Source organism: Ctenocephalides felis, unplaced genomic scaffold, assembly GCF_003426905.1.
Source record: "Ctenocephalides felis isolate EL2017-DRISC unplaced genomic scaffold, ASM342690v1 CF-g0.4_SCAFFOLD_00845, whole genome shotgun sequence".
NCBI lineage: Eukaryota > Metazoa > Arthropoda > Insecta > Siphonaptera > Pulicidae > Ctenocephalides > Ctenocephalides felis.
Window position 1 is genome coordinate 75,812,099 of NW_020536999.1, and position 16,215 is coordinate 75,828,313.

Sequence of the window (16,215 nt, forward strand, 5' to 3'; positions counted from 1 at the left end):
CAACAAGACTACTATTTAGAAAACCAAAATACATTCAGTGACTTCTATAAAAGACCTTGGAGTTATTTTTGACACCAAATTAAACTTCTCACAGCATATTAACAAAATTTTCCTTCAAGCCCTAAGAACACTTAGCTTCATCATCAGGAGTGATCGAGATTTCCACAGCATAGACATACTATATATTCTGTACTCCACACTCGTCAGGCCTATTCTAGAATATAACTCCATAGTTTGGCCACCTCACACTGAATTATCAAGCAACAAACTTAATAGAGTGCAAAGAAAATTTGAAAAATACCTTAAGCACTTTGCGCAGTCGAAAAGAATTAGTGCACATGAAAGCGAATTTTTTTTGCTGAAATGCGAGGACAATAACCTAACCAAACGACAGCAAATTACTGATCTTATTTTTTTTCATATGACAGTAAATGGCTCAATTGATTCCCCTGAGATTCTAGAAAAAATTAATTTGATATGCCCGAGACAAGGATTAAGAACAGACTGTATTGTGCAGACTTCAAAAAATCCGAAAATCTATATATTGAACGGTCCAAAGGACAAAGTAGCAATGGTGGTCAACAAATAGTGCTCAAAACTAAACTTTTTTAATTCATCACATAATACATTTACCAACATTGTCAAAAGGAATAATACTTATTAGTATTTGTTAGCATTACTGGTGTGCTTGAGTCTACATATAAGTGCATGTGCGGACGTATGTATGTACGAGTGTATGTATAGGTGTCCGTATGTGTGTTTGTATGTGTCTGTAAAAATAACATAGTTTAACATTATTATGTTACATTACTATATAATTAACTGTATATAGCCGATTAGCGTATAATATAAATTTATTATAATAAATAAATAAATAAACAAAAGTCGATTATAAAAACCTTTGACCAAGATTCAACTATATTTGAGTTCACTGGCAACGTCGAGTAAACATCTTATCTGCATTGCAGTGCATTAAGTAATAGTGACGCATAGTGATTCATTTATATTCAAGTGATAGACAATTATTTTATCATGATTTAATAATTGTTCTAGTAATTTATTTTCAAATTAAGTGTTTAATTTATTTTTTTATAATCATTTCGTGAACAGTTTTTTTTTTAATAGTTCAAACTTGGATAAACCTAACAGTGCCCCTTAGGGGCTTTATATGGAAAATTTGTCAAACATTCGTGTTGTCGAGTCGAACAATATATTAAATGACGATTCGATGGCAAAAGCGTAATACGCAGTGCATCAATTACAAAATAATCAACCACAAATAACCCAAATAAATACTATTCAGTCAGCACTTTTGATGACAAATGCGGAATACGCAGTGCTTCAATTACAAAATAATCAACCACAAATATCCCGAATAAATACTATTCAGTCAGCACCTTCGATGACAAATGCGGAATACGCGGTGCTTCAATTACAAAATAATCAACCACAAATATCCCAAATAAATACTATTCAGTCAGCACCTTCGATTTCTTCGATGAATTCTTCGATGGATTCGAATTCAAATTTAAATCCCTGGCAAGTTGTGACAGGTGTAAAACGAAAATGTGCAATAAATGTAAGTGAGAATTCATTAAAATTAAACAATAGATTTAGCGCTCTAGAAAATGACGCTTCTAACTCCAGCTCTCAGCCTTCCATTATTAATCAAGCAAAACTACCACCGCCCGTTTTTATTTATGGAGTGAATAATTTTAGAGAAATGGTTAATGTTTTTAATAACGTAATTGATAAAAATAAATACTCAACAAAAATTCTTCAATTCAGTGGAAGACGATAGAATATTTGTAGCTTTTTTGCGGAACAGAAAGATTGTGTTTCATAGTTGTGTTTATCAGTTTAATCTGTAAGATCATACAGAGTAGCATTGTACATACATTTCATCACAGATAAAGAAGACATTAAACGTGACATTGAAAAGCAAGGACATAAAGTACGTAATATTACAAATGTCTTACAAATTTCAGAACGAAAAAGCCGCTCAATATGTTTTATATCGATTTGGAATCCAACACTTATAACTCCACAATTTTTAATTTAACTTTTAAATATAAATCAAATAATACATTTTGAGCAACCCCAAAGGTAACCATTGTACAATGCAGTAGATGCCAATTATACGGACATACAAAAGCTTATTGTAACCGGCTTTATGTCTGTGTCAAATGTGGAGATAATCATATAACATCTAAATGCACTAAGCCAGCTGAGACTGCAGCAGTTTGTGCTAACTGCTTTGGCCCACATCCTGCAAATTATAGAGGATGCCCATATTATTAAAAAGTAAGTAAAGTCAATAATTCTGCACAAAATACTTCTCCAGTAAATAAAATTACCAATCAAATAATAGAAATATAAATTCTGCTAAAAATAAAACATACAGAATCGCCACCACTAATCATTTATCATATGCCCAGGCTATGAAAGGTCAACAATCGAATTTAAACGACACTCCTGTTTCTCAAGGATCTTTAGTTCAATTTTTAAATGAATTTAAAGCGATGTTCACTCAATTGATGCAGCAAAACTCGATGGTATTAAATATGCTATCGACCATCATCAATAAGTTTAAATAATGGCTAAATTCATTAGAATGTGCTTATGGAACTCAAACGTTTGACCAAACATAAAAACGAGCTGAAGTTTTTTTTATTAGAAAATAAAATTGATATCCTTCTAGTGGGTGAAACCCATTTCACTCAATATTCAAATCTATATATTCCTCACTATTATCTCTACCGTACTGCACATGGAGGTACAGCAATTATAATAAAATCAAAAATGAAACATTATCTTGTGGGAGTCGTGATGATTATGATAATATATTAAATTATAAACTCCCAACATATACAAATATATAAAATTTATTGACTATAAAAATATTACGATATGAAAAATATATATGACAAATCCAATTGTTTTTTTTTTTCAATCATGACCAGCCTGCTTGATGGAACCTATCTGTAATGATTTCCTGCAAGCAACCATCATTTCTGTCGAATTTCCTCAAAGTAATATTACAATTGCATTAGTCTACTGCCCGCCTAAACACAAGATACTAAAACAAGACTTTGAAACGTTTATCAACGGTCTTGGAAATAAATACATAATAGCAGGGGACTATAATGCCAAGCATACTCACTGGGTTTCAAGACTATGCAATCCCAGAGAACGAGAACTCTACAACTTAATTAACTCCAACAACTCAACACCAATATCGACAGGAGAACCTACATACTGGCCAAGCGACATGCATAAATAAAACAGATTTACTAGATTTCTTTATTTGCAAAGGTATTCTAGAAAGAAACTGGAAAGCCGACTCAAGCTTGGACTTGTCTTTAGATCACTCTCCGGCAATAGTACCTTTTAGCAATATTGAACCAATCTGTAACCTCAACTTTCACCTTACAAATAAGTATACCAATTGAAATAAATTTGGAGATATTCTGGACAATAATTTGGAATGCAACTTACCACTAAAATCTGAAAGAGAGATTGCTTTTGCAGTGAACTCTTTTAATGACTCACTCTATATAGCCACACAAAACTCCACTCCATCAATCGAAAACAACTTTTCTTTTAATTGTCCAACTTCAATCAAACGGTAAATCGCAATATAAAAAAGACTAAGGAAAATCTGGCAAACCACCCGATTACCGGTAGATAAATCTAATTTTAACAGAGCTTGCAAAGAGTTCAAACTCATGCTCCGGAACTTTACCAACCAAGTTTTTGAAGAGAAATTAAAACACTTTACCAAAGAAACTAACTACTCACTTTGGAAAGCCGGTAAGAAATTTAAACAACCAGTCGCTCAAACGGTACCAACAAATAAAAAAGCCAACAACTCCTGGGCTATGAGCCATGAGAATAAGATCTATATGATGTCACTTTAATTCAACAAATTCAACAAAAAGAGCATTCATGAGCCATATCATTGAATCATACAAGATTGATTCAGAGTTGCCAAATTTCTGTATATGTTGTTACAAGTTGCGAGCACATAACGTGTATCTGACGAGATGAAGAACTAATCCTGACAAAATGAAGAACATGAGAGTGAAGTATGCTGCAGTGGTGTTTTCTTATAGTATTTATTTAATGATGAACAGATATGCTACTAAGAAGTGTAAGTAAATGAAATCATGTAAAATGTATTCAATTGCATTTATAATCCAACTTTTTTTATTCATATTCTAGATGATAGTTTTACTCAAGAAGGTAGTGGGACATCCGATTTCCTGAAAATTGTAGATGAGCTGTTTGACGGTAAGATTGAAACTGCCTCCAATTCTGCCAGTGACTATAAACGTCTAAGCACTTAGTATTTTGGAAAGAAGTTTCGCGTATCTTAAAAAAAATGCTTCTATGAAAAAGAAAAGACAGTTAAAATACCACAAACTACTCAAAATTGGAAAACATTATAGGGTTTCCAAAGTAACCAGAAATTAAATTTTTGTCAACTCGTAACTTGAACTAGATTTTTTTTGTAGTATTAGAAGTCACGGGCTTAATAATCGCAATTCTTCTTGCAGTGCACATATTAGATCCTACAAAAGCCTTGTTGTCAATAAGTTTCATTCCGTCCATTCTCGCTCTGCCAATTGTCAGCTTGATAAAACAAAAGGTGCGATTGAATCATTAAAAACATTTTTATTGTCTAATGCTTCAATCATTGCCATGTGTGAACACAACTTGAATGAAGATTTTCTAGTTACGTGTAATGAATACTGATGGAATACATTAGAAGAGATTAATAGAAATTTATTGCATGTTCAAGTTAATACATACATGACTGGCTTCGTTACCAAAAAAATTGAGTAGTAGAAATGTGAATCCGAAGCTGGAAGCATGCCGATAGACAAACAAAGATGATGGAGCTAGCAAAAAAAGAAGTTTGAGAAGATATTACACGTAAACTGTCCAGAAAGTGTCTTCCACACCACATTCGACCTCAACTAGTAGTATCTCAACATCTTGGCCTAGAGGCCATTGCAGAAATGGCCGACATCTTAATTGATCACTGTGGTTTATCATCAATACAAACCTAAAAACTGCTATCTTCACTTTGCCGAGTCATATCCTTCAAAGAAAAGCCTTATGCCTCAATGCCCAATAGGACGGCTGTATTTTGTCACGTGATTCAACACATGTACTTGATTCGTGACCTTGGGCTTTGGCAAGTGTTCGGTGTTTATGTTGTGATTAGCCATTGTGTCCAGTGTATAAATATTATTAAAATTAATTTGGATAAGTGGTCTAGAGATCAAATTGAAACAATAATTGATGCAGTACGAGAAAAAACATTTCTACATGCTCAAGACTTGCCTGCGTACCACAATAAGCAAAAAAGGCAAAGCCTTGGACAGAGTTCTACAAAAAACTTCAAGGATAAGGCCCATAGCGACTCGAGATGAATATCAAATGAAGTTCAAAGCATTAAGAACACAGTACAATTTCAAAAATAATAAGATAAAAGTATCTATGAGAAGCGCGATTGGTACACGAAATGTAAGTTTTTTCCTTTTTTTATTCAATAATTATTTTTAATAACATTTCCAGCATCTGACTAATCTGACGAAAGAAAAGCTTCTAAAGCAACGCGTATGTAGTTCTTTTAGCAATGATTTGATAATTTGATGAAATTTGATGAAAAGGTAAAGTAGAACAAAGTCAAGCCTGATGCCCACATCCCTGAAGTGGCGCGCCACATTAAACATCGTATGTAGAACTTTGGCGTGAATGATTATGTTGTGATATTGACTCGGATGAATGACTGATTCCTAGTATGCTATTCGAGGTGCTTTGGAAGCAATCCGTCATTCTTGTCAGAATACAAACCTATGTGTTATGACAATTCCTTGCCGATATAATAGTGCAAGTCTTAATGCTGTACAATCTTCGATGCTACGTTTGAATTTCCGTAATTTAAATTTCGAAATTTTTGTAATTGACACCCGGCTATTATTTTAGGAAATAATTTTAACCAATTAACCAACGCAAAAATAAGTTTTAAGAGACGTTTTCAGTACGGTCGTAAAATCATTTATCGACAAACGAAAAGTTTCGGTAGAGGACGAAAAAAACAAAATATTAAATCGATTCAGGCTACGAACAGGAAATCATTAGCTTCAAAAATATCATTATACCAGGTAAAACATCTACATGCATATTTAGCAAAATATCAAGTAAAACGCTAGATCCGTACCATAAGTACGTGTTCGAATCGTACGCCGCGAGCATTCAGAAAAACATATTTATACCGAGCATAAGCTTTATTTCACACGGAGAGTTGTCGATGACAACTCGATGAAAAGGATCGATTGCGTAATAATTCAAATAAGAAAATATTTCATAAAATATTTATATGTAGTATGCTTTTGTTAATATTGGTGATATGGTGTAAATAAAACAATGATCAATTAAAGATTAACCCGAAGTCGAACTCGAATGCACGCGAGAAATTAAGAAGAATCGTACAGGATAATTCTGACGTATTCTGCTGAGACGACAAATAATTAACTCGAGCGCAACATACCTGTCACACATTTGAAACCCCAACTTGACCAATAAACGCCTTATAGGAATAATTTTAGTGAGAGAACGGAGATACAGAGAGATGTAGAAGCAACGTTAAAAGCGAATGTAATTTGCAAATCTAAAAGCTCATGGGCCAGTCCGGTGGTTTTATTTAAGAAAAAGACGGGGAAGTGGAGATTTTGCGTATATTATCGAAAGTTGAATAAAGTAGCAAAGCAAAATAAATATCCGCTACCGCTGATAGACGACAGTTTGACTTCATTAAACGAGTCGGAGTACTTTTTAACACTTCCCGTACCAAAAATTATTATTTTTTTAAAAACGATTAACATTTTTGAAAAAAAAATACTTCGAAAAAATAAGATTTTTGAGAAATTATAAATTTGACAAAAAATTACTTTTTTTTGAAAAAAAAATTGAAAAAAAAAATTTGAAAATTTTTTCAAAGCAATCGTACTGCTTTAACTGCATAGAGACAAAATATAAAGCACGTAAGCGCCGCGTCGCTGTCTAACGGGTAAACATTGGTACGGAACCCATAGGAATGTAAACAAAATTTATACTTATAGTTAAAATCTTTATAAAATATCTGATAATTTGATGTGCATATGTCTAATGATCATTTTTGACCGCCAAATGGCATTTATTTTTACTTTTTTCGTTAGATCTCCGAAACCGCTAGACCTGCCCTCATGAAAATTTGATCAAATCTTCATCTTGTCAATACAAGTAAAATGTTTTTTGAATTAATAACCCTTGCGCTCGGATGCCGCCGCTAATTAAGAAATTAATTTACTATTACATTCATTTATTGATTGATTTATTAATTTTATAAATAAATATATAACAAAATTAATTTATTAGCTCACGATCCCCATAATTCTAATAAAGATCTGTGGAGAAATGGTTTTTTAAACGATATAGCATGGTTTTGAGTGCACACACACACACATCGATTTTTTCTAAGGTATGCCAAAATATTCAGAAACCTCTGAAACGTAAAGATATATAAAAATTTTCATTATCGATTTTTTCGAGATTACTATAACTTACCCTACGGGAAGTTAAAAATACGAAGAAGATTCATTCTAATCTAATCTTGAACAAACGCTTGAATCTTCTTTGTTTGGTGATCTTGTTGTTTTGAAATGTCAGTTTTTTTGGGAAGGTAAGAAATAGTTATCAAACATGTACAAACACGACACAAGAAAGCAAGAAACCGTCGTTGTTGGATGACATCTCTGTTAAAAGTAGAAGCCGGTATAGTGGCACAGATTTACTTTTGGATTTACAAAGTAAAAATTCTGGACACATCAAATTTCTATCATCATCACACTTTGAAAAATTAATAAATATGGTCGGACCAAAAAGATGTAAACAGGACACTTATTTCAAAGAGGCAATACCCGTGAAGGAAAGACTAAGTTTAACATTGCGATTTCTGGCCACTGGTCACTCTTACATTTGTTCAAGATTTCAAAACGCAAAAACTCATACAAGTTCTGCATGAAGAAATTAGAGTAAGAAATAGATTTTTTAAACTATTTATGGTAATTTATTTATTAAATATTATACATCGTTTTTCTTCAACATTCAACATTATGTACGCAATGGATTGGATGAGAAGAAGATGGAACTGGAGAAATGTCTGGAAAACGTGAGGTATGGCCGCAATCTGACTCTTCTGTATTTGATAATATTGTTATATAACCAGCATCAGTAGGTGTACACATTTGCTGTTGCCCAATCATTTTTTTTTTATCGGTAAAGCTCTGCTTCAAACACTATCTGGTTTATATGGCGTTGAGCCATGACATGTGAACGCTCATCTAATTTGCTTACTTTTGATAATAAATATTCGCCATAAAGGTCATACTCATCATTATTTTATTTTGTTGGCCGACAGCAGTTTTTCATGTACATTGTAAACTTCGTCAATTCGAGTATCTTCTTCTAATTTTTGTTAGGCTTTTTTGGGGCAACAAACTCTTTTGGTCGTTGGTGATGTCCATTGGGTTCGACAGTTGCTGGAGATGATGCTTCTAGCTATTTCAGATGAAATCGGTCGTCACCAATAAATATCATTTCTAATGTTATTATAGTTGTTTGCTATTTGGTTGCACAGAACGGAAAATCTTGCTTTATGAAATTCAACTCCTTTACATTGCAATATATCCCGTTACGTGTGCGATGCACACTTTGCAAGCATATGTAAAAGGAATACAACAGGCGCTTCACTGAAAATAAATGCTTTGTCTACATTAATATGCAGGGTTTGTTCTTCAATATGATATAACAACAGCTGTGTAACAATATTATTACTCTATAATGTTTCAATATTTAGGTTTCAGTGGTGATCCACGCAGATTTCCCCCAAAGCAATAAGTCGGAACTGGCCACCTATGCAGACGACACCTATGTTACCGCCCAGTATCGGGACCCAATTAAAGCATCAGAATACCCGCAGTCGCACCTAAATACCATCGAACAGTGGTTAAAAACGTGGAGGATAATGATCAACTACTCCAAGTCTGCCCAAGTAACCTTCACGCTCCGACAAAATACATGCCCCCCAGTTGTACTCCACAACAACCAAATACCACCTCAAGACCACGCCAAATATTTGGGAATGTACCTTGACAAAAAATTAAACTGGAAGACGCACATCCACAAAAAAAGCAAACAACTCGAACTTCTCCGTAAATCCATGCACTGGCTTCTAAGCAGCTATAGACATACAACAAAATTCTTCTGTACAAAGTTATCCTAAAACCAGTGTGGACGTACGGTCTTCAATATGGGGTTTAGCAAAAAAATAGCAACATACAAATAATCCAGCGTTTCCAAAACAAAGTATTACGCCAAGCCATTTGTGCCCCAAGATATGTGCCCATCTGGCTAATCCACCAAGACACACGTACTCCCACTGTAAAAGAAGAAATCAAAAAGATTGCCCAAAACTACAAAAATAAAATCGATGGACACCCCAATGAGCTCGGAGCAAGTCTATATAATGTAACGCATCAAAAAAGGCTGAAGTTATTATTTATTATTTTTATTTAGACCAGGATAGTTATAGATATGAGTTTATATAGCATTAGTTATTTAAGTGCTTATATAGTAATCAGCAAATAGTAACAGCATATATCCACACTAGAAAGAATTACCAATGGGTAATCTTTCTAAATAAACCATATATAGTTCAGTCATTTGGTAGTTTTATCTCAACAGTTTTCCGGTAGTTTTGAAAATTGGTGATTTTATAGATTTTGATGTGATCTTTACGAATTTCAACTTTGCCACCTCAAATTTTTGCCGCTGCCGCCGCTATATTGGAAAAATTGCGTCAAAAATCAGTTTTTCAACGATATCTCCTTTCTGACTCATGTTACAATAAAATAACTATATACAAAATTAAACTAGACAAAATTTTCTATAATTTATTCAATAACGTTTTTTTCTGTAACATCAATAGTTATAGCGCACGTGCGCCGCAAAGATTCTGCTGCTCGCGCCACAATTTGGCCGCTCATTGCACTTGAACGCATACTCTCTAATAAATAAATAACTTCAATGTTGAATTAAGCTTTTCTGCTCAGGTCTGGCCTAGAAATAACATAAATTAATTATTTTTGTTTTTCATTTTTATTTTTGCTGATGATTGAACATTTTAAATAATTAAATGTGTAATTTAATGCAAATTTGATATTGTTTGTAAGAATAGTTTCATATTAAATTAAACTAGATTTTTTTATAATTTACTTAATTAACTTCTTACCTTCAGTTTGATGTTCTCGATGGGTCATATGTTATTAGTTAATCGTCTTCAGGGACAATCAGAGGTTGCACTTTCTTCGATATTATCCGCGATGGGATTATCGTCATTGCAAAGTTGTTCGAAAATGATATCTGCGTCTTCCTCTTCATCACTATCTTGTGATGGAACTTGTGCATTACTACATGTTCCGTCAGAGTGAGGTCACAGGAATCAAGCCATTTTTGCTTCTTTTCCATCCCTATTGTTCTGCATTCAGCTCATTCCCATACCACTGCTGAATTTGGTGATATGTTCGGAACGAATGTTGTCGTGCTGCTGCCTGCGTTGGTGGTAATGATGCAATATTAAATTTAATTTTGTATGCTGATTTTGTAAAGCACGCATATCTAAAGACGTTTAAAGATTTATTTTTCATGGTATTCTCATCACTACAACCGTACAATTTAAGAAGGAAGCGTTCTCCAGCTGTGGCGATGATCTCTGGATCAGCTTTTGGATTTTTAAATATATGAATAACTTCATTTAGATCTTGATTTTTACATAGTGTATTTATATATTTTATTTTACCTTGATTAAAAATTGCTGAAGTTGTATCGCAGCCACTAAAGGCGTGCAAAAACCATATATGATCTGCGGCTGTTTTATCTATTAGGCTACTTGTAGAATATAATTGTTGCAAAATTTTTCCTCTTCCCGGTTTTAGTAAATATATATTTGAACGCGTTGATAGAGCCGTCAAGAGGATAAGGAGATCAACATCTTCGCCAATAACTATTACAGAATCAAACATAGTGGAAATGTTAATTGCAGTATTAATTATTAACGTATCCGCATCTTCGGTGGCTTGTTTGATCATAAAGTTTGCAGCTTCAAATTTTAATTTTAACATTTCAATGAGACGTTTCTTGTTTAAATCGTTGGCCAGAAATTTATTTTGTGGCACAGCTGGGATCATTGTTTCATCAAAAATTATGTCTACCGAAGCAGTTTTTGTTGATCGCCGGTATCGCTCCGCATACTTGGTACTACGATGTGTTACATCTTCCGGATATCCGTCAAATACAACAATGGCATTCGATGTGTAATTTGATCAAACGAATGCAACGTAGTTATCGCAGATGGATGAAAACGAATCACCGCGATGCCAAATAACTCGGTGCAATAGGTATCCACCATCGATGACATATATTGTGTCTCCAAAATTTATGTCTTCAGAAACTTGTTTAAATGCCTTATACATAGAAGATTTAGCGCATTTGCGCATACCTTCCTCATTGAAAAGGGATAAAGGAAAAGGTGCAAGTTCGTTCGATAGAAATGTTTCAAGTTTTGTTTCAGATGTTTTTGCAATGCACATTCTTTGGAAAATCAATAGTGGATTAATCGGGACAATGATGTATTTTATTCGAATACCTGCATTCATTACACCAAGTGCTTTTACCCTGTCATTTCTTTTGAATTTTACTGTATTGAAATCGGCGCCAATGATCTTAGAAATGCTGGCAGTACCAATTTCATGAGACATATGACAGTTTATCTCTTCATCTCCTATCATTCCAGTGCTTATTGACATAAGTTCATTTACTTCTGGAAAAGGTGCATGTTGGTACAACCAATCCGTCAATTTGTTTATGTCGTCATTGTCACGTTTAATCCGCGAGTTTCTTATTTCAACATGCTGCTCCGAACTGGAAAAAGCTACATTGCAAAACTTTTCAACTTCTTCGCAAACATTGTGCAGAAAAACCATTCCTAAAATCCACTTGGAGAGCACACTTTCCTTTACTTCTCGTCCATGAGTAAAGCCACCAAGACATTTCATCGTCCTCATCAACGATTGCTCAATCGTCATATCTGACCAAGTACCACACCAAAATTTATCAGAACGCTTAATTGTAAAGTGTCCTTTAGTAGTGAAAAGTTCGTATTCTTTAGCTGTAAGTCTTTCGTTCAAATTTATCATATCTTGCAAATATAGGTGACTGGATTTTGCATACAAGAAATGGCCACTGGCATGAAAATAAGGCATAATTTTTTACACAGTATCAAGATGTAGATTGCAATTTCCCATTCTTTCCGCCTCAATAAAGTGTTTTACGAGAGTAACCATCCTAAAATATTGTACCCATAATTTCGCAGTAGCACCACGTTTTTCAAATTTAGCTAATTGATTCTCAAATTTCTCAGCAAGTTCTTTGTAGCATTCTTCTTGGTTTGCCACGATTACCACTGACATATCAAAATTGAATAAAACTCTTTTTAATTCCGCACTGAGATCGGGTGTAAAATCTATTGACTGTAGCACAATTTTAGCAATTGTAAGATGGGTCAATATATGTGCTCTTACCGCCCGCGAATAAGCTTGTCCTGCCATAATTTTTTCAATTGAATTCAATGCGTAAATGGTGTTAAAGAGCTCTTTTAATCCGCTTCCATTCATTATGTATTCGATCGATCCCATGAATGACATTAATAAATGGAATCCCCCGAGTCTTAAAACAATATTACCTAATTTGGAGTCCTCACCGTACGAGGAAACGATATCTCGCGCTTTGAAATACAGGGGCTGGTCAAACGTTATAATACAAGAATGCTGCTTTGATGACTCACATTTTTCCGAAGCAGATAAGAGAGCAGTCAGTATTGTGTCATAATCACTTGGCGGAGCATTAATAAAAGACAAGCATGCGACAAATGATTTTTGAAATGGGAGTTTTGCTGTTGCTTGTTCCATGAATCCACTCCAGCTGGGTATATTAGGCAAGCCAGCCCATTTTCCATATAACCACAATAAATCCGAATAGGACGGTATGATCGTTTCCGAAACTGCATGAATGCAATCGAGGTTCTGAATTTTTATTGTTTTCAAACCCGTATTGTTTCTCTCCTCAAATATTTTCAATGCAATACTTCCAAAATTGCCTACAACTTTAGCAGATGGAATTTTATTTAACCGTTGAATATTTTGATCTGAAGCAATAGCATCTCTAGGTGTTATACAAGGAATGCCACCCATGGCATAAAAAGTATTATGACCATCCAATGTCTGCGTGTTAAAGTCAGCGTTGTCAAAAACAAATTGGGAAAAGGCATTATTATCGATATCCAACGGCGGGCGCATTATTGCTGATGCTTCAAATAACATTGCTTCTGTATACGAAGAGCAAAATCCAAGAGATGATAATGTATCTCTTTATCGCCGAGATCCATACTTTTGATACAAAAATACGGCTACTCCGACCTGTAATGACGATACGAAAGATTTTGGCCTTGATGCGGCCATTATGGAATGGGAGAAAGCAATGCTTTTTTTCTTCCATTTCTCAAGAGAAGAACGTTTATTTTTTAAGATTACATCATCCAGGAAAACACGTAAAGACTCAGGTATATCTGATTCAATCCCTTCAAAAAAATTATCAGATGGAGGATACTGCTTTGTTTCGTAGACCCTAGAACGAATATCCTCAATAACAATTGCTGCTGCAGTCTTTACAATACTCCGACGTTCTTCTATCTCGTTATCACGTTTTTGGTTGTACCAGGCTTCAGTCAATAACTTGAATCCTGTGTTACGGAAACAAATCACAGGTGCCTTATTGGCAGTAATTGCGATTAAAATATCATCACCATATTTTTTAAGAAGTTGTGCTTTTACTGTTTTTATGTGTGGGCAGTAGTCACCTTCAATCTTCGTCATCAGCTCGTCTAGTGTAAACTGACACTCTTCAGAATTTTGGTCGAGATAAGAGTAAATATACTGCATTGCAGTGTCGATTTCGTTTGCATATGGACCTCTTTTTTTAATTTCTTTTTACAGTGGTGCATGATATAATTTTTTCATACAAGAATCGTGATACTGTGCTTCGACTGCGACCAAATCATGAACATGCTCGAGGCGCTCAACAATCGCTCGACCCCAATCATCATTACGTGCTCTAGCACGCTCTGAAATAGTGTTTTTCATTGATAATTTACGTACGTTATATACAAAATTACGATCACATAAACGCGTCTTTTTCTGTTTCGTCATAAACTCTGTTGTTATTTCAGCAGCGCATAAAAAACAATGATTCTTAAATGAGAATGTTGGGAACGTGGATCGCAAACGTGGTTGAGAAGTCATCACATCACTTTCTCCACGCAATGACGCATTAATTATTTTTTTATTATTATATCGCTTTCGACAAACCTCATGAACAACTATTGACCTCAGTCCTTCTAAAAGTTAACCTTTATTGTCCTTTCTTTGAGCACTTGATTTACGAAAAGTCTCCAATATTCTTTCTTTCACTTCAATCACTTCACTCTCTCGCAATGGAGTTTCACAAATAAAACAATTCACGTTATTAGTAGTCATGGCTTCAAAAATGCAAGTAACACTAGTATACGGAACGAACGATAAAAATATACTGACGTCTAGAAAAAATATTTCTATTGATTCTAAACATATTATACATATGTAGATGTAGAAATGCAGATAATTGACGTTGTGTGTTGTTATTAGAAGATAATATAATCTTATATACAATACGCAGTAATCTCTTCGATGCAATCGAGTTATTGGAACGATTATCGCCAAAGATTATTCCTGTATACAGTTCCAATTTGAGTTCATTCAATATTTCATAGTTTAATAATCCGAAATTTATATAAATATTGCCAAAAAAAAATAAAAAAATGCATTAAATTGTATGATTCAAAATATTCAATAATCAACAAAAATAAAAATGAATAATAAAAATAATTGATTTATGTTATTTCTAGGCCAGACCTGAGCAGAAAAGCTTAATTCAACATTGAAATTATTTATTTATTAGAGAGTATGCGTTTAAGTGCAATGAGCGGCCAAATATCCGATTGTGGCGCGAGCAGCAGAAACTTTTCGGTGCACGTACGCTATAACTATTGATGTTACAAAAAAAACGTTATTGAATAAATTATAGAAAATTTTGTCTAGTTTAATTTTGTATATAGTTATTTTATTGTAACATGAGTCAGAAAGGAGATATCGTTGAAAAACTGATTTTTGACGCAATTTTTCCAATATAGCGGCGGCAGCGGCAAAAATTCGAGGTGGCAAAGTTGAAATTCGTAAAGATCACATCAAAATCTATAAAATCACCAATTTTCAAAACTACCGGAAAACTGTTGAGGCAACAGCATTTTTTTGCACCAAATGACTGGGCTAATATTATAATATACCAATTACTAAATGTCTTCACTAAGACAGATTGTAATTTGAATGGTAAATAAAAAAAAAGTGGTGATCCATATTAGGAGCGCAACGGTTTCTGGATAGCGACGGATTCTATAAATATATTTTACATATAACCTTACATTACATTATAACCTTACATTATAATTATATTATAATGAGTTTATAAACATGAACTTCTCCTTCGAGAAGTTAAACAAGGAAAAAATTGTTGTAATGAAGAAAACTAAAATATAACATAATTATTGTATAAAATATAAAACATATTTAAAATAATATGTCAAAAATTAAAATAGGATACTATTTCCAAAACAATTCACTTGAACTAATTTAATACCAAAAATTATATTTAAGGCTCAGTGTACTGTATGTGAAGCTAAAATAAAAAGTTGATTTTTCCGTAAAATGGGTTTATTAACTTCCCGTAGGGTAAGTTATAAGGCCCAAAAACGAAATTGAAAATTTTTACATTTCTCGACGTTTTGGAGGTTTCTGAACATTTTGGCATACCTCAGAAAAAATGGATGTGTGTGTGTTTGTATGTATGTATGGATACAAATTTCCAGTCACGTTTTTGGGCGCACGGATCAATCGATTTGAATAGTTAAAAAAACATTCGATTCCTATTGATAGGGAGATGAGCTGATTAGTTTTTGGC

At 33.8% G+C, this 16,215-nt stretch overlaps 1 protein-coding gene across 1 annotated transcript; it reads right to left on the reverse strand.

The window, feature by feature from the left end:
• Nucleotides 1-11,432: 11,432 nt before the first annotated feature.
• On the reverse strand, nucleotides 11,433-12,194 carry LOC113389378. Its single transcript, XM_026626427.1, has one exon. The coding sequence runs from the start codon at nucleotides 12,192-12,194 to the stop codon at nucleotides 11,433-11,435; it is 762 nt and encodes a 253-aa protein (XP_026482212.1).
• Nucleotides 12,195-16,215: the final 4,021 nt, after the last annotated feature.

Coding starts and splice junctions, on each gene's coding strand:
- LOC113389378 (XM_026626427.1), bottom strand. CDS start 12,194: ATGACGATTGAGCAATCGTTGATGAGGACGATGAAATGTCTTGGTGGC.